General features: G+C 41.2%; 1 protein-coding gene across 1 annotated transcript; it reads left to right on the forward strand.

The window, feature by feature from the left end:
- Positions 1-25,760, forward strand: LOC124881580 (anoctamin-9). Its single transcript, XM_047387204.1, has 25 exons — positions 1-339; positions 458-569; positions 1,247-1,321; positions 1,418-1,540; positions 1,632-1,768; positions 3,015-3,064; positions 3,160-3,218; positions 3,834-3,913; positions 6,371-6,505; positions 6,600-6,693; positions 6,776-6,836; positions 15,580-15,662; positions 15,758-15,862; positions 17,647-17,805; positions 17,887-17,923; positions 18,767-18,878; positions 18,986-19,043; positions 19,163-19,260; positions 21,436-21,635; positions 21,722-21,874; positions 21,949-22,096; positions 22,183-22,299; positions 22,392-22,482; positions 22,656-22,768; positions 24,865-25,760. The coding sequence occupies exons 2-25, from the start codon at positions 549-551 to the stop codon at positions 24,896-24,898; spliced, it is 2,343 nt and encodes a 780-aa protein (XP_047243160.1). The 5' UTR covers positions 1-339; positions 458-548; the 3' UTR covers positions 24,899-25,760.

The following is a 25,760-nucleotide window of genomic DNA, read 5'->3' on the forward strand; positions in this document are numbered from 1 at the left end:
TTGTCTCTTGAAAAATGTCAGGGTGACTGAGGAGTGTAGGATGATTCAATTAGAGCTCCGTCAGAGGCCTGGCAGACGGCTGGACGTCATCGTGTTTGCTGCCATCTAGCGGCGGATAAGCGACACAGAGGATGGGTGGCAACGAAGAAATGAATGTCATTCCTTTCTGTCTCACCTGACAAATCACATCCAGAGTCTCGTTTTGGCTTTGCCAACAGTACAAAACAGTGGACGGTGGTTTCCTTGTCGATTTGACTCGCTTTGTTCGTATGCACCGAGCTGACACTGCTACAAAAGGTGGCGGCAGTTAGGAGAAAAATGCTCTGACACCAGCAACAGGTAGAGTCGCTTCTAACATACCGTTGCTACTCAAACGAATGCGCATTTCTTTCAGTTGCAATCTAGGAATTTGCGACTGTTTGTTGGAGATTGTTTTTTTTTTTTTTTTATCATTCAGTTGGAGATAAAAGAGAGCTGACCGGGACTGGAGGAGTCAGGGGGGAAGAAAACGGTTGTTATCCAGGAGGTCTCCGCTGATTTCCCTAATCATGCCGGGCCACAAGAGGCAGGTGGGTGATCACATTAATAATCATGCCGATACATGATGAAGCTGTTCAGGAGCCAGATCTTTGTTTTGTTGCCGAATGTTTGCTCCTTAAAGACAATTCCTATTCTGCTCATTAACATAGCACTCAGACAGACTCATGTGCTGTCAAACCACATCCACATGACATAAACCCGGTAAAAAAGACGTGATTGCATGTGACAGTGTTCCTCTGACGCCTGTTTGAATGTTTTTGCACTGTCAACTGGTAACAGTGAGCTCAGATTGTGCCGCTGCCCTTCTGATTTGAACGAGATACAGGTTTAAATGTATGGGAATAACATGGATTGCCACACTGACAAGAATGTATCACAAATACCTGCTGTCTAGTCAGACTGGAGTTAGGCTGTGCAGTGGAAGTGCCCCGTGGTGAGTCAGGTTCATGGTTTCTCCCTGAATTGTGGCATTCCTTTGACACACCTCCAGGTTATAGTTAGACTGGATTCTTTAACAGGTGATGACCTCACCACTGTTTATAAAGATTTGAATCAAGCGCAATCAGACTCATGAAAGTTATTGTCTGGTAATATGAAACTATCCTTTCTAACCCCGCTGTGAAGGCTATATACAGTAAATGCAGTTAGTATGTTGTTTATACCTGTGCAACTAAATCTCTGCTTCTTCTATTATTTTGTTATAAAGCCCAGTATCGAGTTACTGGAATTTATGGGAGTGGTAAAGGAAAATGGCAATGAACAAGCATCACTTCCTCCTATGGTGAGATGAACTGATGTACCAATTCTAAGAACCCCCGAAACATATTCCAGATTATTCACAGATAGGATTGACCTGCATCTTTTTTTGCACACACAGTTCACTCCGCTCTCATACGACTACGTCCTGGTCGCCAAAACAATTGATGACCAGGAGAGGCAGGCCTTCAAGAAACAAACTGAATACATAGAAGAGCTGAAAAAGAAGAACTTCAAAGTGACAGTGGGTCTTACATAATGACCAAAAGCACGTGCATGTCTTCCTCTGTGGCAAAGGTGACCCAGATTAATTTCACTCAATCTCCTCCTGTTAGAAAATCATCGATGATCATCTCGTCTTCTATGGGATCCAAGGACCTAAAGACATATTTCAGAAGTACAGGTATCTGCTTAAGGTATCTGATGCCTGCAACTGGAGCTCATATCAAAACTCTGTCCCTCTTAGCACAAGGTAAGGACAACAACCCTAGCTATGTTTGGCATTCAAAACAACCTTTGATGATATTTTAAACATTGTTCATTTTTACTCCCCATTATACATGTTGCAGTTCAAGTCAGATGTTTACATACCTTCACCATGTGCATGGATTTTATTAATTTGGGGCTTTTAATGATCTGTTATTTTTCGATGGTGGACTAATTATACTACATGGAAGTTCAGAGCATTTTACTAGCAAGAACTGGGTGCAGAAGTTTGAATTTTAAAATGAAAACATACAAACAGGCTCAAATATATGCACACACTCCAACTCCTGTTTGATTAAACGTTAGCAATTTGTTGAGAAACTAACCACTTTGTGTAGCCACCAACAAGCGTCTGGTTGAATCATTGACCATTCTTCTTGTCAGAAATAATTAAGTTAATTTTGTTTGTTTTTACCAGACACAGACTCCAGTTTTAAGCATTGCCAATGAATTTTCTGTAGGGTTTAAATCAGGCAATTCTTGGAGCTTAATGTTATCCTAAGCTATCCATTCTAAAACAAATTCTGATGTGTTTTTTGTGATCTATGTACTGTTTGAGCCCTGAAATTTGCCTCATCTTCAACAACGTTTTTGCCAGTATACCTGCATCTTTATTATTTGATTCACGTTATGCAATGCAACTGAACCACTAGCAGCCCTCAGCATTATGCTGCCACCACCATGCTTGACAGCTGGTAACATTTTCTTTGATTTGAATTATATTTTGACTCCTCCAAATGTACCTCATGGCTTTATTTTGGTCTCATCTCACCAACTTTTCCTCATAAGGCCTTTAGCTTGTCTGTGTGCAGCTGAAAATTATGGTCATCCTAGAAAGGGTCAATGTTGGAGCAGGGGCTTCTGTCTCACCATTCATACTGTGGTTAAACTTGGTGGTTCTTTGACTGTTTCTGAACATCCTGAACAACCAGTTCCCTTTTATCTGATGGAGACAGTTTAAATCAGATGATGGAAAATTTGACACAGTTTAGTGTTCCAACATGAAATTAATTCCAAACCACTTCCAATTTTTCAAATGTTATTCTCATAGCCCCAGATCCAACTTCAACATTACTGAATATTTAAGGACTATTCTTTAAAGCTGTGCCAGTAAACCAGTCAATTGATCATTTAAAAGTCACATTTTTTAAGGATCTGTTGAATGAATGACATTCTCACCCTCATTTGATTCAACACTGACTGTACAAGTGATACGTATCCTATTATTGCAGGATAAGGGTCGTCCACTTCATACTAAATCACACACCTATCCACTCAGGAGGTGAGTAAGAGCTATTGACAATCCAGACTTTTAAAAAGTCCTTGTAATCAGCTCCTTATTTTTCATATTTTTCTGCTTTGCTGGTAACTTTACAGAGAATTTGCGGGATCTCATGAAGGCAAAGGTTTTTGAGGCGAAGTTCTGTTTACATGAGGTAAAGTTCCAACTTCACATCATTGTTGACCAGCAAGAGCTTAGATTTAAGGTCTACAAAATATAATTACAAGACAGTTGCCAGGCTTGGTTGTAGAGAAAACAATTGTGTCCTTAAGATGACGTCCATTGTGCTTGCTTAAATGTTTTTCCTTTCTTAAATGTCTCTAAGATCATGAGGTGAAACTTGGCTGTGGCTTTCTTAACAAAACATTGTTGCTAAAAGATATTTGCACAGGTATGCCATGCAATTCCTGTTAATGCAATGAGTCATCCAGCGCTGGTAGTACGCAGGCATGTGTTTGAGCATACAGTGTTATTATGTGACTGGGAAAACATTAGCATGTTTGCCCTTCTGTTTTCTGGACAAACACATGCAGGGCAAATTAAATACCTATATGTTCAAGATTTGCAGCAGCAATCCTTTTGGACGCTCGTTGGATACTTTTAACTGAAATGGCAAAATCTGTTAAAATATTTTGAAAAGTCGCACCATATCAGATTCTTACACTGCAAGCCTCATTTTCTAGTGCAACAGCATGCAGTGTGGAAGCAGTTTGTTCAAAGCTTTTTTTCATATTGATGATTTCCTTTGATTTTGTGCCTCCGCTTTCAGAAAAAGAGACAGAAAGAGCTGAAGGAGAGCTGGGCACGATGGACAGCCTGTCTCCAAGGGCAACCCATAACTGCTGTCAGGTTTGGACTGCAACACAACAGCCTCTTTATTATTCTGCTTTTTATGCGGTTGATTAAATGGCTGCAGGGTTGTTTTAGAAATAAGAAAGCAGCCAAGATGCCACCAACACCGTGTAGCTTGTGGAACTCTGCCTGCTTAAATTCAAATGCATACAGAAAACAAAATGTCACGATAAATCATTCTACAAGAAGAAAAAGGAATGAGCAGCAATGATTTCTTTATGACACAAGTATAGACGTTTTGTAAAACAGATAATGCAACACATTATTCATCCCTGGTAAGTCTGACTCGCAAAACAGAACATTTCTAATTGGTTGTCTAGTTTTGCTATTTTATGTTTTAGTTTAGCTGATATTTTCCAGATTACCTATCTTGTCTTTAAACAACAAAAGATCCTTTCATATTATATTTTAGTTTATGCATCTTTAAGTTTTGAAGCTTCTCCAAGGTATTGGTAGTGAAAAGAATAGTACAGACTTTCTGATATGGGGTTCTGTTGAGATGTTATAAACAGGAGAAGAAAAGGGTAACGTCACCAGTCGGTCTAACATTAAATCACCCTGATATAAGGGTCTCTTCTCATTAAAGGTAGTGAGGTTACCCACTAGTCTGCCCAAGGTACTGCCTCTACTAGAGAGTGGGATCAAAACATTTTGCAACAATAACTTCCTCTAACAACTGAGACAAAGTAATTTTTGGATTTTCCTGCAAGATCAGGCATTGTGTCAAAAAGATCAGGCATTGTGTCAAACAGCAAAAGTGATAATGCATTTTAAGAAGAACACAGGTTAACAATGTTGGGTTTGTTGGCAGAAACAAGCACATTTTAACCCCACTGAGAGTCTCAGTTCTCAAAAACCAGGGAAACAACAGGAAGTTTGTTCAACTCCAAGCACTAAAAAGACACAAACAAGCCAATTATCAGTCAAGATTTACCCAGAAAAAGAACAATAAACCCAACATTTGTGTTACTGCCAAAACCTATAACCTGAACTGTACCATAAACTCCCCTCAAACAACAGAACTCTCTAATCTTTCCACCATTGAGTTGAGCCACCATGTGAAAGAAGCTCATTTAAATCGGTTGTAACCAAGATCTCATTCTTTTTGTCAAGATCAATATCTCATAACCATAGATGAAGATTGACCAAGCCCTAATCCATCTATTGATCCCTCTTTCTGCCCAGCCATCAATCACGAACATCAAACCAAGATACTTAAACTCGTTCATTTGAGGCAGAGATTCAGTCACAATCCACAGCAGTGGACAGCAGCATGGAATGTTAATGTCGTGTTGAGAACAAACATTAGAATACATTAAACTAGATATTTCAATGTTTTTTGAGTTTTCTGGGTTTTCACAAAACTTACACTCCCTAGATAAGAATGGGATTGAGTGATCAACATACAATGTTATTTTTTATGGAAGAAGATCACTGAAACACATCAAACCAGCCATTTCAGTACTTTTTGATTGTTATGAGCACTCCTAGACTTCAACCTCCCCAGATACCAAGCTGAGTGTTTTCAAGACATGTTCTAACAACTTACAAGCCTTAAAGAGCAAATCATACTCAATACAGTGTAATACAATACAGAAGCTCTTGAGGATAATCAAGTTGTTTTTTGGAAAATATGATATGGGCCTTTGTGTTCATTTTGGTCAAGGATGCTTTTTGACTTGGAACTCCTCCATGGATGCCATTTTTACCCAGTCTATTTCTTGTTGTCAAATCACTGACTGTATCATAGGCAAGTGAGGCTCGCAGTGCTTTAGATGTTGTTTTGGTTCTTCTGTGACCTCCTCAATGAGTTGCTCTTGGTTAGCTGCCTACTCCTGGGAAGGCTCACTGCCATTCCATGTTTTCTCTGTTTGTGAATTGTGGCTCTCACTGTGTTTGCTGTAGTCACAGTGTTAGAAATTACTTTGTAATCCTTTCCAGACTGATCAATGAGTTTCTTTATCTGTGTTTACATTTCTTTAGATCGAGGCATGATATTTAGCTTTTTGAGTTGCTTTAGCCCACCTCTTGTGGTTAGAGAAGTTCTGTTTAAATTATTTCTTGAATCTACAGTGAGGCTAGTGAAATTTGACTCAACTTTCCAATGAAATGTAATTAATTGCATTACATTTGGTTAAAGGAGGGTTAGTTTTTAAGTTCTATAGCTCAGGGTTTGATGTGTTACTTTTTGAGTTTTTCATATTAACTTCAAACATCATTATCTGATATTAAAATTTCTTTGATAACTTAAAACATTTAAGTGTTACAAAAACAAGGTAAGGAGGCAAATACTTTTCCACAGCGCTATATAAGTTATAACAGCATACAAAATCATTTTAAAATATACGTTTACATGCAGTGTTAGTTTATTTCTATTTTTCAGTGTACATAAATATAGCATTAGCCTTTCTCTGACTCTCGTGTTTTTTTCTCTTGGTTTGTGTGTTTTTTCAGGAACTACTTTGGGGAGAAGGTGGCTTTGTACTTCCTGTGGTTGGGATGGTACACATTTCTACTCATCCCACCAGCTCTCATAGGGATCTTAGTCTTTCTCTATGGCCTCAGCTACTTCAACAGTTCGCCCCTCATGTAAGCTTTCCAGCATTTTCTTTCTGTAAGTGTTGTGACAGACTATGTCCTCTGTCATTACCCCCCATTAATGACTGACCTTTCTGTCTTGTAGACAAGAGGTTTGTGAGTCTAACAGAGTCATGTGTCCACTTTGTGACACGGGTTGCAAAGTGTGGAAGCTTTCAGAAACCTGCTCATATGCCAAGGTTTGTAAGGGTGTTCAATACTAAATAGCTCAGTGGTTAATAACTGCTGGAGGGTCTCACCTCTGATCTTCTCTGTTCACAGCTGAGCCTGCTGTTCGACAATAATGGCACGGTGCTCTTCGCTATGTTCATGGCAATATGGAGTGAGTTTGTCAACAGATAAAACACACATATTTAAGACAAATGATTACCTTTAAGCCACATAGTGATTAAAATCGTGCACATTTGTTTGCTGAAAAACAGCAGAAGATTTCTGTTACAATACTATTGTCTATTTACATAAAGATTTTGGCTGTACAGGACACCTTGCACAATTGCACGTTCTTCTGCCTTGGATCTATTTTGTTTAGCTGGCAGTTTTTATGATAACGAGAAGTTCGCTGCCAAAAAAATATCAAACCTACTCCTCTTGGCTACTTACCTCTGAAACAGGCGCCATCTGTCTGTGGGAGTGGTTAAGCAGGCAGTAATGTATAAAAACATAGAACATATAATACTCTTCTTAAAAAAGCTGGCTGGGAAACTTTGTAAAACCTAAAACTGAGTGTCTGATATAAATTCAAAGGTATGAATTAGATTTTCCAAACTAAATCATAACTTTTTTTTTAACATGTCCTGTTCTGCTGATTAGCACTCAGAAATGTTGTGTGAGTGCTAAAAAGAAGGCCAACAGATTTATTTTAACAAGTGGAGCAATACGGCTAACGCTATAATGCTCCGCTTGTGAAAGTACAGTAAATCTATATATATTTAACTTTATTAGAAACTGCTTTGGGATTATTTTAATTGCAATGGAGATGGAAATGAAAAGGAAAAAAAAAGAAACAAGAAAGAGACAGGTGGGGCAAAAAGGTAAAAGGGAGAGAAGGAGAAAAGAATACAAGATAGAAAGAAGAATGAAGAGATTACAAGATAACACCCTAGAAGTCTGATTCTACACCTACAGAAACATATATAACAACAGCAATGTTACCAAAAGGTGCACGGTACTAATGAATGCAAAATGTATTTAGTGGTAACTGCGGCTCAATATAGAACATCTGTGTATGCGTTAACACCTTAATTCAAAGACCTGTGGGTTTATGTGTGAGAACGCTTGTGTATACAAGGTTTCTCCATAAAAATATGCAATAGCGAGTGCAAGGAGCCGCAGACTTGCCTCCCTGGACCCGAGACAGACACGGAGGAGATCTGAGCCACAGATATCCAAAGGCTGACCACCGCCAGGACTACTGCAACTCCCTGCGACCCCAACCCCCCGCCCGGACCCAAGCCCCCAACGACCCCGTCACCATTAGGAGTGGGGGACATGAACAAAAAAAGGTCCTACCTAGTCCAAATGATCTCGCCAACCAGAGCCTCCCCAGAACAAAGCAGTCCCAACCCCCCAATGAATTCCGATCTCAACCCCATGAGCCCCCAATGAATTTCCCCACAGGGCCACCCCCAACCCGAGCACAGATATAGAACACATGCCCCCAAACCCAAACACCATAAGTCCCCTCCCCACAGGGGTACAACCCCACAGACAACCTCCCAATGAAGACACATTTACACAGCGCAAGCTGCACACCAAGCCCTGCTCCAAGTACCCCTGCTGCCCCCTGCCCCCCACCACACAGTGAACCGCAACAGCAAGGCAAGGGCCCCGCTCAACGCCACCCCAGCCTCCGCCCACAAGTGCAACAGAGCCAACAACACCCAGCACCGTACTCACAATGAACTCCCCGACCCCGCACCAAGACGGGACAGACTCATTCGGCAAGAGGTCCCGGGCTGATGGCACACACCCGAGGCCGATGGCCCTCACCTTGCCCCCACAAACACACCACATTGCCGCAACTGTGGCCCAGGGAGAAACACCTATGAGGTCAGCTCCACCGTCATCGCTCAGCCAATCCGAATGCCAGTGACCACACATCCCAGAAGAGGACTCGACCCCCTCACCCCACACTAAATCATAACGTTAGTGCGGGTCAAACGTTTGCATTCACGATCTTGGGCATGCATGTATTGCTGATTTTGGGCTCCTAACAATTTATTTGAACACTGGTGTTCTATTGCAGAATTATCATACATTATACAAGATTCAATACATTTTAAAAATAACAATTCAATGTACAATTGAATTTACTTTGACTTTTCTCATATACACACAGTGTCAAAATTATACATACAGACTCAAATATAGTGGTTCTCAAAAGTGTACACAGTCCTATAAAAGTGCCAAGTTATTGTGATGTAAAAATGGAAATCATTTCAAAACTTTTTCCACATGAAGTATGACATGCATTTCGTACAACTGCATTGAAAAAAAATTGTCAGAGAAAGATATCAGAAATAAAACATAGAATAACTTATTATAGATGTGCGCACCCTTAAACTAGGACTTTGTCAAACCTTTTTTTGATTCAGTTTCGGCATTCAGTATTTCTCAGGTCACACCTGACATCAATTGTACAGAATCTGCTGAACTAGAATTGAAGTTCAGCTGTCCTAGTAGCAGTTTTTCTTTTATTTGCTCATTTGCATTCTTTAGCTAAAGCTACAGTGTGCATATATGTTATAAGTATCAAAATGGTCAGATTTTATAAAGGTATCAATCAGGAGAAATGTACAAATAAATTTCACAGCACACATTTTCACAATTAACGCCGTCACAGATGACCTGATAAAATATGGGGCAACAGGGACATTACAAAAACTGGACAGTTCTCCATAATTGATTAGAAATAAGACCAAAAATGGTCACAGAAACTGCTTTCAGAAACACTCAAGGAGCTGCAGGAGTTTCCTAAAAGTACTGGTTGTGTTCTGCACATGACAAGAATCCCTTGTACTCGTACTCGTCGTCTTCCGCTTATCCGGCATCGGGTCGCGGGGGCAGCAGACTCAGCAGAGACACCCAGATGTCCCTCTCCCAGGGCGCTCCCAGGCAGGCCGAGAGACATAGTCCCTCTAGCGTCTCCTGGGCCTCCTCCCGGTGGGACGTGCCTGGAACACCTCCCGAGGAAGGCGTCCAGGAGGCATCCGGTATAGATGCCCGAGCCACCTCAACTGGCTCCTCTTGATGTGGAGGAGCAGTGGCTCTACTCCGAGGCTCCTCACCCTATCTCTAAGGGAGTGCCCGGCCACCCTACGGAGGAAGCTCATTTCAGCCGCTTGTATCCGGGATCTCGTTCTTTCGGTCATGACCCAAAGTTCATAGCCATAGGTGAGGGTTGGAACGTAGACCGACCGGTAAATCGAGAGCTTCGATTTTCGGCTCAGCTCTCTCTTCACCACAACGGACCGGCACAGTGCCCCCATTACTGCGGCAGCCGCACCGATCCGTCTGTCGGTCACCCGCTCCATTCTTCCCTCACTCGTGAACAAGACCCCGAGATACTTGAACTCCTCCACCTGAGGCAGGGACTCCCCTCCAACCTGAAGAGGACAAGCCACCCTTTTCCGGTCGTGTACCATGGTATCTGACTTGGTGGAGCTGATCTTCATCCCAGCCGCTTCACACTCGGCTGCGAACCGCCACAGCGCATGCTGTAGGTCTTGGCTAGAGGGGGCCAGCAGGACCACGTCATCTGCAAAAAGAAGAGACAAAATCCACTGGTCCCCAAACCAGACCCCCTCCGGCCCTTGGCTGCGTCTAGAAATCCTGTCCATAAAAGTTATGAACATGGCCGGTGACAAAGGGCAGCCCTGCTGGAGTCCAACATGCACCGGGAACAGGTCCGACTTAGTGCTGGCAATGCAGACCCAACTCCTGCTCTGCTCGTACAGGGACCGGATGGCCTCTAATAAAGGGCCCCCGATTCCATACTCCTGGAGCACCCCCCACAGGGCATCACGAAGGACACAGTTGAATGCCTTCTCCAAGTCCACAAAACACATGTGAACCAGTTGGACAAAGCCCCATGAACCCTCGAGTACCCTGTAGAGGGTATAGACCTGGTCCATGGTTCCATGGCTGGGACCAAAACCACAGTGCTCCACCTGAAGCCGAGGTTCGACTATCGGCCGGACTCTCCTCTCCAATACCCTAGCGTAGGCCTTACCAGGGAGGCTGAGGAGTGTGATCCCCCTGTAGTTGGAACACACCACCCCAGTCTGCCAGTCCAGAGGCACTGTCCCCGACCACCACGCAATGTTGGAGAGGTGTGTCAACCATGACAGCCCCACAACATTCAGAGATTTGAGGTACTCAGGGCAGATCTCATCCACCCCCGAAGCCTTGCCACCGCGGAGCTTTTTAACCACCTCGGTGACTTCGGCCTGGGTGATGAAAGAGTCCAACCCCGAGTCCCGAGCATCTGTTTTGTAGAATACAAACTATCTATGTGTGTAACTGGAATGTGCAAGGTCCTTAGGGAGTGAAGCATAGAAAGTGCAAGGTCATAAATTGGTGAATGACAAGGGAGGAAAGGATAGAGAGAGGGCAAGGTCGTAAATGGATGGAGGACAGGGAAAGCCGGAGACAAGACAAGACAAGCTTGCTAGGAGAAAATAACCAGAAGCACTCTTTATTTGGACCTAAGGAACTGTTATGTTATACATCAGTGACATGATATATGTATATGTTGAACACACCCTTGAAGACTGAATAAAAGGAGCTGGAAGCAGAGAGAGGGCAGAGTTGTTGCTTGTAAGTTTTGGCTGGAGCATCTTTCTCTCACTGTGCGCAGAGGCAAACATAAGCTGATTGTACTTTGTGTTTATTTCACTCTTTTGAAACCTGTGCCCAAATCAACGGACCCGGGGAAGCAGAGACGGCTTCGACAGTTTCCACCAGGGAATGCATGATGGCAGGATTGAGGAGATCCTCGAAGTACTCCTTCCACCGACTGATAATGTCCTCAGTCGAGGTCAGCAGCCTCCCACCCCCACTATAAACAGTGTTGGCGAAGCACTGCTTCCCCCTCCTGAGGCGCCGGATGGTTTGCCAGAATCGCTTCGAGGCCAACCGGTAGTCCTTCTCCATGGCCTCACTGAACTCCTCCCAGGCCCGAGTTTTTGCCTCTGCCACAGCCTGGGGCGCAGCACGCTTGGCCTCACGGTACTCGTCAGCCGCCTCAGGAGTCCCACAAGCCAACCACAGCCGATAGGACTCCTTCTTCAGCTTGACAGCATCCCTTACTGCCGGTATCCACCACCGGGTTCTGGGATTGCCACTGCGACAGGCACCGCAGACCTTACAGCCGCAGCTAGGGCCAGCATCATCGACAATAGATGCGGAGAACATGGTCCACTCGGACTCTATGTCTCCAACATCCCCCAGAAACTGGTCAAAGCTCTCCCGGAAGTGGGAGTTGAGTACATCCCTGGTCGAGGGCTCCGCCAGGCATTCCCAGCAGACCCTCACTATGCGTTGGGCCTGCCAAGTCTGTCTGGCTTTCTCCTCCTCCAGCGGATCCAACTCACCACCAGGTGGTGATCAGTGGACAGCTCAGCCCCTCTCTTCACCCGAGTGTCCAAAACATGCAGCCGAAGGTCTGACGATACGACAATAAAGTCGATCATTGACCTCCTGCCTAGGGTGTCCTGGTGCTTGTGCACTGATGGAAACCCTTATGTTTGAAAATGGTGTTCATTATGGACAATCCATGACTAGCACAGAAGTCCAATAACAAAACGCCACTCGGATTCAGATTGGGGAGGCCATTCCTCCCGATCACGCCTCTCCAGGTGTCACTGTCGTTTCCCACGTGGGCGTTGAAGTCCCCCAGCAGAATAATGGAGTCCCCGGGAGGGGCACTATCCAGCATCCCAGACAGGGACACCAAGAAGGCCGGGTACTCCGCACTACCGCTTGGCCCGTAGGCCGAGACGACAGTCAGAGACCTATCCCCAACCCGAAGGCGCAGGGATGTGACCCTCTCATAAACCCCAACACGAGACGGCTGAGCTGGGGGGCAACAAGCAAACCCACACCAGCCCGCCGCCTCTCCCCGTGAGCCACTACAGAGTAGAAGAGAGTCCAACCCCTCTCAAGGAGATGGGTTCCAGGTTCCAGAGCCCACGCTGTGCGTGGAGGTGAGCCGGACTATTTCTAGTCGATATCTCTCAACCTCCCACACAAGCTCAAGCTCCTTCCCCCCCAGCGAGGTGACATTCCATGTCCCTAGAGCCAGCCTAAGCATCTGGGGATTGGGCCGCCGAGGTCTCCACCTTCGTCCGCCACCCAATCGTCTTTGCACCAGTCCCTCAGGGTTCCGCCTGCAGGTGGTGGGCCCACTAGGGGATGGCCTCACGTCTCTCGTTCGGGCTTGGCCCGGCCAGGTCCCGCGAGGAGCAACCCGACCCCAGGCCTGGCTCCAGGGTGGGACCCCGGCTCCGCCGTACCAGGTGACGTCATGTGCCTCGATATATTAGTCCTCATGAAGGATTCTTGAACCGCTCTTTGTCTGACCCGTCACCTAGACCCTGTTTGCCATGGGAGACCCTACCAGGGGCATTTAAGCCCCAGACAACATAGCCTCTAGGATCATTTGAGCACTCAAACCCCTCCACCACGGTAAGGTGGCGGTTCAAGGAGGGGACAATCCCTTGTATTCTCCATATTTGTGAACCAAGAAGTAGGGTTGAAAGACAGACACCTATCCCTCCAAAAAATTAGATGGCTAAAATCTGACAAATTAACCCTAGTGGGATAATGTGTTATGGTCTGGCGAAACCAAACTGGAAGTTTTGGTACAAAAACAACATTACAAACACACCATACCTACAGTAAAACATGGGTTGGCAGCATCGTGCTTTGGGATTACTTTTTGTCAATGGAAGGTGGATGAAGAATAACATTTTATTATGGGTGTGTATACTTTTGAGAGTCACTGAATATTAAGAAATCCCCAGTAATACTTTGATAATTGATTGTTAGCATGTTGCACCTCAACTGCATGTTTGCATTTTTCTTCTGGCTGGATATTTTACTACTGTTTGGCAGAATAGGTAGAATTAATTTAAATTAGTTTGACTTTTACCACAGACCCGGTCTTTAAGCATAGTGCTGTCAAAAAAATAATTTTCAGTGTGGTTGAGGACAGCTCAATGTCAATAAATTTGTTTTGTCCGGCATGGCGCTGGTGGTGTAAGGATTAAGCGTGCGACCATGTGCAGAGGCTATGGTCCTCGATGCAGCTGTCCCGGGTTCAAGTCCTGGACCCGGCAACCTATGCCGAATGTCTCCCCCTCTCTAGGCCCTCTTTCCAGTCTACCCACTGTCGGAAAAATGAAAAAATAAAGGCTTCTATTGCCGCAAAATAAAAATAAATTAAAAAAAATGCATTAAACTTGTTTTGTCCACATCAAAACCAGTTTTGATCTGTGTTTGGGGTCATTGACGTGTTGGAGCACTCAATTGTGTCTGTTTCTCAACCATCTGAGCCAAATTGTCTCCCACAGATGAAAGAAAATGTGCTGCAATTATAAGAAACAGTCCAGAAAACACCAAAGCTTAAGCCTGCCATGAACCAAAACTGTTAGAATTCCAGTGTCACCTTCCTCCATAAAGTTTCAAGTCAGCAATAGGCTGGGAGGATGCTGACCAAACAAGGATCACCTGCTCCAAAATCAACAAGCTTTTCTGAAATTTACAGCTGCCGACATTGACCAGCTAAGCGCCTTCTGGGGTAAACCGTTATGGTCAATACAATAATAAACAGATAAATCTATATGGCTGCAAAGATAAGATGTATGTTTGGTAGAGTCAGTGTGAAGCTTTCAAATCAAAGAACAATGTATCAGCTGTCAAGTATGGCGGTGGCAGCATCATGCTGTGTTGCTGTTTTGCCACTGTCAGCGGTACTGGTGCGTTGCACGAAGTGGATTTTGAGTTTCACTTGCTGAGATTCTCACTTTTGACCTCTTATTTTGCTAATTTGCACTCTGTGTTCTGTTTACTTGCTGTTTTTTGTCACTCCTGTTACTGAATTTCTTTACTTTTTGTCCTTGTGTTTGAGTCTTTCCCATGTTGAGTTGTTTTCTGTTACGGAGTTTGGTTTTCTGGTTTCTATCCTTCTGTTAGTTTCTTCTCAGCTGTTCTCTCTCCTTATATTCCCTCAGCTGTCTCTGTTCTTACTGATCTGTGAATTTATTTCAGTTTTAGATTATGCTGCTGTTTTTAAAATATTTTTAGCATCCACCCTGTTATGTGCGTGATTGCCTGTTTTTTTGTAAACAAATCAAAAATGACAACATGGTTGAAACCTTTAAACACAGTTGAGTGCTCCAACAGGTCAGTAATCCCAAAAACATCCCAAATGGTTTCGAAATGGATAAGGCAACATTAAGATTTCAGAAAGTTCTGTCTTGATCTGTAGACTATATTCTGTACCAGATTGACAACGGGTTTAAATGGACCTTTACCAATTCTGTGTGGGTAGACTTTAGTGCCGATGTATGTGCCTGTATGTTTTGACTGTGTGTAGATTGGAGAAAATCCTCAATAAACTTGATACCAATTTTTTTTTTTACAATTTATTGAAAATGTGTGTAATATCATCATTCACCGTGAAAAAAGAACAACACCAATTTTACATTTGTATATTGTTTTACACATTTTTTTTCAACATGGGTATGAGGTTTGTATAAGTGTAAAAGCATATCACAAAGATTTAAATATCTTTCCAAATTTAGTCTGCAAACTCCCACAAATTCCTATAAACATCTACAAATTTACAAACATGTTTCCAAAACATTCGTGCTTGATTTAAATAAAATTATTTTACTAGCCCAATTTGAATTTGGTAGCAATTTCCTGTAATTTTATTACATAATAAACTGCAAAAAACAAGCAAATATCTATAACTTAAATTCACTCTTCAGTGTTGAAAACACAAAAAAATCTATTTTTATAATAATCAGGTGTTTACGGAGAAGACTTTTTTTCCACAGCAACACTGTTTTTGGAGTTCTGGAAGAGACATCGGGCAACGTTTGTGTACGAATGGAAAGTGTACGATTGGTCTGAATCAGAGGTACGGTCAGTTCTGATTACTGTATTTCTCTCAGGCAGTGCTAGAGATTATTGGATGTCTTGTCTGTCTAATTTATGACTTTAATTATATTGTAGGAGGAACTAATCCTGGAAATCGTGAACAATGCTGACTGTGAACCGAAGGAGTACAAGCATTCTTACCTTCACAACACTCTGGTTTTGATCTGTGTCACAGTTATGGTAAGAAACCTCCGCAAAATGCATTATTTGCAGATGATTGACTAAAAAATAAGAGGGCTAAATATATTTTACTTGTCAGAAATTAACCCAGAGATATTAAGATTAACAATAAATGGTGCAGAAGTATATACTGGTCCTTCTCAAAATATTAGCATATTGTGATAAAGTTCATTATTTTCCATAATGTCATGATGAAAATTTAACATTCATATATTTTAGATTCATTGCACACTAACTGAAATATTTCAGGTCTTTTATTGTCTTAATACGGATGATTTTGGCATACAGCTCATGAAAACCCAAAATTCCTATCTCACAAAATTAGCATATCATTAAAAGGGTCTCTAAACAAGCTATGAACCTAATCATCTGAATCAACGAGTTAACTCTAAACACCTGCAAAAGATTCCTGAGGCCTTTAAAACTCCCAGCCTGGTTCATCACTCAAAACCCCAATCATGGGTAAGACTGCCGACCTGACTGCTGTCCAGAAGGCCACTATTGACACCCTCAAGCAAGAGGGTAAGACACAGAAAGAAATTTCTGAACGAATAGGCTGTTCCCAGAGTGCTGTATCAAGGCACCTCAGTGGGAAGTCTGTGGGAAGGAAAAAGTGTGGCAGAAAACGCTGCACAACGAGAAGAGGTGACCGGACCCTGAGGAAGATTGTGGAGAAGGGCCGATTCCAGACCTTGGGGGACCTGCGGAAGCAGTGGACTGAGTGTGGAGTAGAAACATCCAGAGCCACCGTGCACAGGCGTGTGCAGGAAATGGGCTACAGGTGCCGCATTCCCCAGGTCAAGCCACTTTTGAACCAGAAACAGCGGCAGAAGCGCCTGACCTGGGCTACAGAGAAGCAGCACTGGACTGTTGCTCAGTGGTCCAAAGTACTTTTTTCGGATGAAAGCAAATTCTGCATGTCATTCGGAAATCAAGGTGCCAGAGTCTGGAGGAAGACTGGGGAGAAGGAAATGCCAAAATGCCAGAAGTCCAGTGTCAAGTACCCACAGTCAGTGATGGTCTGGGGTGCTGTGTCAGCTGCTGGTGTTGGTCCACTGTGTTTTATCAAGGGCAGGGTCAATGCAGCTAGCTATCAGGAGATTTTGGAGCACTTCATGCTTCCATCTGCTGAAAAGCTTTATGGAGATGAAGATTTCATTTTTCAGCACAACCTGGCACCTGCTCACAGTGCCAAAACCACTGGTAAATGGTTTACTGACCATGGTATCACTGTGCTCAATTGGCCTGCCAACTCTCCTGACCTGAACCCCATAGAGAATCTGTGGGATATTGTGAAGAGAACGTTGAGAGACTCAAGACCCAACACTCTGGATGAGCTAAAGGCCGCTATCGAAGCATCCTGGGCCTCCATAAGACCTCAGCAGTGCCACAGGCTGATTGCCTCCATGCCACGCCGCATTGAAGCAGTCATTTCTGCCAAAGGATTCCCGACCAAGTATTGAGTGCATAACTGTACATGATTATTTGAAGGTTGACGTTTTTTGTATTAAAAACACTTTTCTTTTATTGGTCGGATGAAATATGCTAATTTTGTGAGATAGGAATTTTGGGTTTTCATGAGCTGTATGCCAAAATAATCCGTATTAAGACAATAAAAGACCTGAAATATTTCAGTTAGTGTGCAATGAATCTAAAATATATGAATGTTAAATTTTCATCATGACATTATGGAAAATAATGAACTTTATCACAATATGCTAATATTTTGAGAAGTACCTGTATTTATTGGCAGCAGTAACACATTTCTTTTTCTTTTTTCACAGATATTTGTGATTATTGGCTTGACGCATGTCTTGGTGGTGTTTAGAGTTATAATAGCAGGGTTTCTGGCTAAAAAGCATTTCCAAAGCAACAGCTCCCACATCGGAGCAATGTTAGCAGGCGGTCTGCTCCATTTCCTCATCATCACCATCATGACACGGGTACTAGGACCTCTAAATGTAGATTTCAGGTTTATTTTAGCAATATTCTCTGTGATCCTGATGACTTGTTTCTCTTTGCAGGTCAACAGGATTGTAGCTATGAAGCTTTGTGAAATAGGTATTTTTGCTCCACATGTTCCTGTTGTCACTAATATCTCGTACCAGCTGAAGCAGGAAGATACACATGAAAGAGAATAGACTCTGTTCTGATCAATGTTGTATAAAAAAATGTAGGCAACATTGTCGGCTTAAAAAATTTAGGCCGGGCCTTAGAACTGTCTTACTGCAAAACTAAAACCTGCTTAACATGCAAGTTTCCTCAATGCCTACAAATACTTTGATTGCTACACAGACAGAAATAATCAAAAATGAGATTAAAAAAAGTTTACAAGGTACTTCAACATTTTTACACGTGTTCTGTACTCATTTGTAAAAAACGTTTTGTCCTTAGACTTTGGATTGGTAGTGCTATACTGAGTGGAGGGAAACAAATTGAAAACAATTTTATTATTATATCATCCATGGCTGCAACTAATTATTTTGCCAATTGATTAATCTGTTGAGTATTTTTTCAGTTAAGCGATTCATATTCGGATAGCAAAAGGTGCTTAATAGGAGATTTTTTTATAAAATCTGAACCAGGTGTAGCTAAAACTATGCTACTTGAGGAGTTCTGGACTCCATTTGATGATTATTTGATTACTCAATTAGTTAATGATTATTTCAATAATTGATTAATCCAATTAATTGTTTCAGCCCTAATTGCATTTAAATTATTCCCAGAAGGTAAAGGAGTGGATAGAAACAGAAAAAGAAGGAAACCGTGTAAGAAGAATCATGAAAATGCTGGACACTGCACTACTTGAAATGCTGTTTCTCAAATCCTCTGAATAAAATTTAAAGTTTGGACCTATGTAAACCTAGCAGAGCTTTAAAACTTAAACTTTCTTCTGTTTAACAGAGAAAACAAGGTCATTTGCTGCCAGAGAGAGGAGTTTCACTTTGAAGATGTTCACCTTCCAGTTCTTTACCTACTTCTGCTCCCTCTTCTATGTGGCATTTATTCTTGGCAGGTAAAACCTTGAGAATTTACTCTTGACATATGAAACCTACTTGTTTTCCCTGATTGGCTCAGGCTTACAGAACAAGCAACTGAATGTTTTTCTTGCACCGATGACAGGATAAATGGCCATCCGGGTAAATATGTACGAATTGCAGGGGAATGGAGACTGGAAGAAGTAAGCAATTACAGATCCATATCTTTTTTTATCATGGTATAGCTAAAGGACAATTGTCATCCTTTTTACTTGAATAACATGACTGTATGTTCCTAAAAGCTTCAATGTGTTTGTTTTAGTGTCACCCGAGTGGATGTCTTACAGACTTGTTCATTCAAATGACTATTATAATGGTTGCGAAGCAAACCATCAGCAATGTGTTTGAGTACATTGGCCCGTAAGTAATATTTACTTTAATTACTTGGCATCATTTTGTTTTGTGTCATATTATGTTTTCTCATTTTATGTGTCATCCTACTGTTTCTTTTTTATGAAGTCCATGCTGTCAGCTTTTTTCAATCACTTTGTACCTCTGACTCTGCCATACCTCCTGTAGCCTCAGTTTCTTAGATCATTTTGAACCTATGTCCATCTGTCAGGTTTCAGAGAAAGTCAGAAAGCTGAGGGCTTTCCTCTCAGATTGTTGAAGGAGGTGTTTTGTGCTCTAGGTCTCTGGATTTAAAATGTTGCTACCTCTGTCTCTTTAAGTGGTGCTCTAGCTGGTTTTTAAACATGCCTTGATCCAGCCACTTGGTAAGATGAGCAATTTGGATCCTACTTTGGGCCGATTGCTAAATTCCCCTTCTTTTCTAAACTTTTAGAAAAGGTGGCTTTTAATCACCTACTTACCTGCAGCTTTGTAATATTCATGAGAAGTTTCAGTACGGCTTTAAGGCTTGTCACAGCACTGAAATGGCACTTCGCATGGTGTGCAATGATTTACTTTTAACTGCTGATTCTCGTTTTCAGCTGTTTCAATTCTTCTCGATCTTACTGCTGCCTCTGACACAGTAGATCGTTACATTTTTATATTAAGGCTGGAGCAGTCTGTTGGTATTAAAGTCACAGCCACAGAATGATTTAAGTCATATATACCTAATAGAAGTTTCTTTGTCCAGTTGTTCCTCTTAAATATGGGGTACCTCAAGGCTCTAAATTAGGTCCTATTTTATTCTGTCTGTACCTGCTCACTCTGAGGTCCGCTTTCCAGAAATACAATATGTCATTCCATTTTTATGCGGATGACGTTCACTTCTATGTCCCATTAAAATCCAGCTGATTCCAGTGAGCGGAGAGGTTGCTCACATGTGTGGCAGATTTGAGGGCATGGATGGAGCTGAACTTTCTTTATTTACATGACAAAAAGACAGAGGTAATTTTATTTGATAAATCTGACCTGCAGACAGGAGGCAGCAGTGCTGTTGGGTCACTGGACTCTTCTAGCTGTGTGTCTGATAGGAATCTTGGGGTGATTCTTAACTCAGATTTTAAATTCAATAAACAGGTCAGTGCAGCGGTCTAGTCTAACCTTTCATCATCTGAGGCTTATTAGTTAAGTCAAAGATTATCTTCCTCATTATACCATTGAGAGGGTTATTTATATTGCTATTACTTCTAGACTGGACTACTGCAACTCCCTTTATAGTGGAATTGACCAGTCTCTTCTTTGACGTCTTCAGCTGGTTCAAAATTCAGCTGCCCATCTGCTAATAGGGGCGAGACCACATGATAAGGCTTGTTTCGTTTAGACTTATTTTTAAGATTTGACTTTTAGTTTTCAAATGTCTAAATGGTCTGCTACCTCCTGTCTTGAAGGGCTTATGAATCCACACATCCCCAGTAGATCTCTAAGATATCAAGACCAAAAGCCCTTAGTTGTGTCCAGGACTCGACTGGTGACCAGTTGAGACAAAGCTTTTTCAGCCACAGCTCACAGGCTCTGGAACAGTCTCCCTCTTTCTGTCAGGTCTGCTGGAACTTTAAAAGATTTTAAGTTTCTTTTTAAAGCAGTTTTTTAACCTAGCTTTTAATCCCAAGGAGCACAATCCTTAGGCCCATCCTTGTTTCTTCGTATATTCACGTGTACAGCTCATTGGTTACCTTTTGGTTTGTAAAGTGCCTAATAAATAAATAGTGATAATAATAACAGTTTATCTTATTATACTGTATCATATTGTATGATATCATATCATAGCACATGATATTCTGTGTTGTGTCATTTGGCATCATATTATATCATATATCGTATCAACTCAAACCATATAACACTGTTTAGTATTATCTTCCTCTTTTAACTCATAGAGTGGGTCGTGTCCCTATTCCTATCATTCTTCTCTGTCAAACATGGAGCCTGCTTATCCTCCTGCCATGGTCCTTCTTAGTGTGCTACATAGTGTATTATAATTTTTACATTGTATTGTATTGCTCCTTGTTTTATCGTGTTTTATCACATTCTTTCTACATGTATCAGCTTGTGTGGTAATGTATCACATTGTATCAAATTGTACTGATCATATCAAATGTGTAAAATGCTGGTTTAGGCTAATTAAAGCTGTCTTTTTATTTTCATTAGCTGGTTCTACAGGTTCATGGGAAAGAGGAAAAGATCTCCTAAACTACAGAGGAAATGCGCCAACTGCTACCTGAAAGATGAATCTGAGGTCAAAGATGGAGATGAGCTGTGCGAGAACTGCAAACTTAGAGACTGGCACAAAAACTTTCAACTCAGTGATGTGGATTCTTTCAGCCTGTTCAATGAGTTTTTGGAGATGGGTATGAACTTTGTGCTCGGTAGACACAGAAAGCACAAATATTGGACTTGTTTTGGTTAAAATTATTTTTCTGTGCTCTCTCTTTAGTGATCCAGTTTAGCTTTACCACCATATTTGTGGCAGCATTTCCACTTGCTCCCCTGTTTGCACTCATCAATAATGTGATTGAGATCCGCTTGGATGCAATTAAGATGGTCACTCTGCAGCGCAGAATGGTTCCCAAAAAAACCAATAATATCGGTAATGATGATCTGTGGATCATTTTATTTTATTGTGGATTCATGCGTGTTGACAGTTCTTTCCTTTCTCCTCAGGTGTCTGGATAGACATACTGGAGGCTATTGGTGTTTTAGCTGTCATTGCAAATGGGCTTGTAATTGGGGTTTCATCGGATTTTATCCCTCGACTTGTGTATCGTTACGTCTACAGCCCATGTGTCAACGACACTGCAACAAATATAGAGTGAGACTTTATCCTCTTTTTTTAAAATGGTTATATTTCGCAATGGACCATAAAACATTCACTTTAGCTAACTTTTTGTGCTTTAGCTGCATGGTTGGTTACATAAACAACACCTTGTCCAATGCATCAATGAGTGATAGCAGGGTAATGTTTGAGCCAGACCAAATGATCACTCCTGATGGCTTCAATGCGACTTCATGCAGGTTTGTTCTCCTTTAATTTTGTATGTTTTTAATAAACAGAGAAATTCACATAATATCAAGAAAGACATTTTATGTTATGTATCTCTTCACAGCTACAAAGACTACAGAAACAGTGACTTTAATGTTACCCCACAGTTTTGGCTGATTTTAGCTGTGCGCTTTGCTTTTGTTATCCTCTTTGAGGTAAGTCTTAACAAAAAAACATTGTTTACATGCTGGCTGAGCTCAAAGGTTTTTCTTTCTTTCATTCAACACAATAACAAAATCTGAATATCAAGCTGGAAAAAAAGCGCATTCTGTGTGGCTACAGATGGAAAAAGATATGGCATTCCTAACTTTATTTACTTTTCTTGCAGCATGTTCTTGTCATATGTAAATTCATTGCAGCCTGGTTTGTACCAGCGGCTCCAATGCAAGTGAAGAATGAAAGACTCTTTGACAAACTTAAAAGACTTAAAGAGGAACTTAGGTGAGTCTCAAAGAAATGTTTCTATTTTTCTCTCTGAATTTCTATCTCCCGGAAGACATCATCTTTCCATTTCTTGTGTTTGGTGCTTATTCAAATTACGCTCCTTGTACATATAGAATAGAATAGAATAGAATAGAATAGAATAGAATAGAAATGTTTTATTGTCATAGAACTCAACAGCCATGCTGCAACTACAACAAATTATGAGGGCTACATCAAGGTGCTGTTAGGTTCTTATATAAATAGAAACACAAAACAACAATAAAACAATATTAAACAATACAAATAAAAATAGTAAGTAGGTGTATGTGTGCATTCAGGGCGGTGATGGCGTGTGGGCGTATTCTGTTTGTCCTGGTTCTAATGGATCTATAGCGCCTCTCGGGGCACAGTGGGTACTGATGCTCTCTATGGAGGATCGGTAGATGGTTATCAGCAGCTTCTGGTTGAGATTATTCTTCCTGAGCAGTCTCGGGAAATGTAAATGCCGCTGTGCCTTTTTGACAACAACCATGGTGTTAGCAAACCAGGACAGGTCAACAGAGATTGTGGTGCCCAGGAATGTGAAGGTGCGGGCTGATGTTGTCATCCTGTTTAGCTTTCAGTGTTGGGTAACTGAAAAAGAGGAAGAAAGGCTGCTAGCACAAAAATAAAGCGAGTTTTTTAACAAAACAAAACAAAAACGACAATTTTAGACCAAACTTTTTTAAAGTCATTCAAAATCTGCATTAAGGTGTGATGACATAGACTTCTGTCTTCAGTCATACGTGGCAGAAGAGAACTGAAAGGGACTTCCAACCAAGTGTTCAATAGCTACAATCGTTTCCCTCAGAGTTTTTTCAAAGCAGGTACTCTCTGTGAGAAAATCTAAATCTTGTCAAACTCTAAAATAAAGTGCCAGGCATGTCCCAAAAAAAGCAGTACACACACAGATTGTTTTTATATGTGCCTCGGAAGAGAAATACCGTAAAACCTTTTAACAAAAATCCGAAAATATTACGGTACTTTGTCTGAAGGATTTACAATCTCTGTCTTCTCAGATAGCGATGCTAGAGGTCAGATTTTTTAAATTACAGTTAAAGATAACAGAAAGGGATGAACTGTAGAGGAGCTTTAACTGGGATGACTGAAGTATTCAAACAATCAGAAATGACTAGCGTCCTACCACCGCATAACTCCACCTAATTAATTCAAGGTAATATCAGCAAAAACAAAACATACCTGAAGACATAACTGGTGTGTGCAAGCAAAATTGAACATGCTTTTAAAATTATTTTACAAAAAGAGTGTGGTGCAGAGCAGCTGTTTCACATGTATTCTGTTTGTGTCAAACTGCAAAATGAAATTCTTCTGTCTTTCTTTAAATAACTAACTAATTATTACCCAAAATTTGTGGAGTGAATAACGAATAGTCAGCCTGTCATCAGATTCTCCCACCTGAGTGTTGGATCTCTGAAGCTCCTCCAGAGTTACCATCAGCCTCTTGGATACTTCTCTGATTAATGCTCTTCTGTACTGTATGCCAGGCGCATCTTGATACTGTCAATTCAATCTATGGAAATTTGATTTTAAAACATGACATTTGTCACTTCCTTAATGGTGGCATAGCAGTCAAACTCTGTGTTTTTGATATGAGGGATTGGGGTTCAAATCCCGGTTGTGTCAGGAAGGGCATCCAGTGTAAAAACTTTGCCAAGTCTTTGTGCATGTTAATGGCAACCCCTGAATAAGTGAGCAGCCAAAAGGCACTTACTTTTACATTTGTTACTGAGTTTTGATAACTGAAAGTTCTGACTGTTTCCTACATTTCATCCAGTTAACATTCAAAATTTACCTCATTAAATATTATCTGTTATCACTTATATTATCATTCAGCAGCAGAGGAAGAGCATTTAACTTTAGCAATTTTTCTGTTATGTATTTTTCATTATTCTGTGTAATAAAGCTAGATGAAGGTAACTAAGATGTTTAAACACCGCTTAAAACATGAAACATTTACAGTCAAATGTAATAATATTCTGATTCAAAGTGTACCGTTGAAAGTTTTCCATTCTCTTTAAATGTTATCTTATAACTTCAAAAATCATTTTCTGTAGGTCTTTTAGGCCTGAAAGCGTTTGGATTCCTTGATGGGACATTATTGTGAAAACTGTGAAAACATAACCCCAGTATGGCCTTGTGCATCTACATCTAAAACATGGAAGGTTTGATGCATGTCTCATCTTAACTCATCGTCCTGAGGAGATGAAACAGAGTCGCCCCACTCTGCTGATGATTGACACATCCTGTTTATGCATGTACTGAAAAACTCTACAGAAAGACAGTTTTCTTTTTTTTGGGCCCACATAGATAAGGTCAGAGACTTACGCTCATTTTTTGCATGATTCTCATACTGATTCTGGAGTTGTAATGATTTATTCTAACCGGTTTTTACCAGGGTGGAATGGTGATAACATTCAACTTCAGAAACTGTTAAAAACAAGGATTTTCTCCTGTCGACACTGGTTTAAAATTATAGTTAAAGGCACAAACATATTCATATATTCACCAGCTATTGTTTTTTCCTTCCCAGTTTTATATTGTATAATCATTTCATATTTGACTTCATTAAGTAAAAAGAATGGTTTATATAAATCATTAAAAGTCCCTAAATTGCTAACATTTATGCCCATGGTGAATGCATGTAAGCCTCTGAGCGGAACAGTGTGTGTACTGTAACTGATGTTACTGACCTTGCCTTTTATAACTTTATATTATTGGCTAAGAGCTTAGTGTTGGGTCTGTGATTGTGAGCCATGTGTGTGTTCTACAGAAAGCCTAAAGATTGTTTATAGTACTACACTGCACATAGACTGCTGATTGTGTTATCATGATGCCTTACACTGTAAAACAAACTAATGCTTGTTGCTTTTTTCAGATAAAATTTTGTTTATGTAAATGAGAATGTTTTGCATTATTATATTTTATATTATTGAATAAAATAAGAAACTTG

This window comes from Girardinichthys multiradiatus, chromosome 2 (genome assembly GCF_021462225.1).
Source record: "Girardinichthys multiradiatus isolate DD_20200921_A chromosome 2, DD_fGirMul_XY1, whole genome shotgun sequence".
Lineage (NCBI taxonomy): Eukaryota > Metazoa > Chordata > Actinopteri > Cyprinodontiformes > Goodeidae > Girardinichthys > Girardinichthys multiradiatus.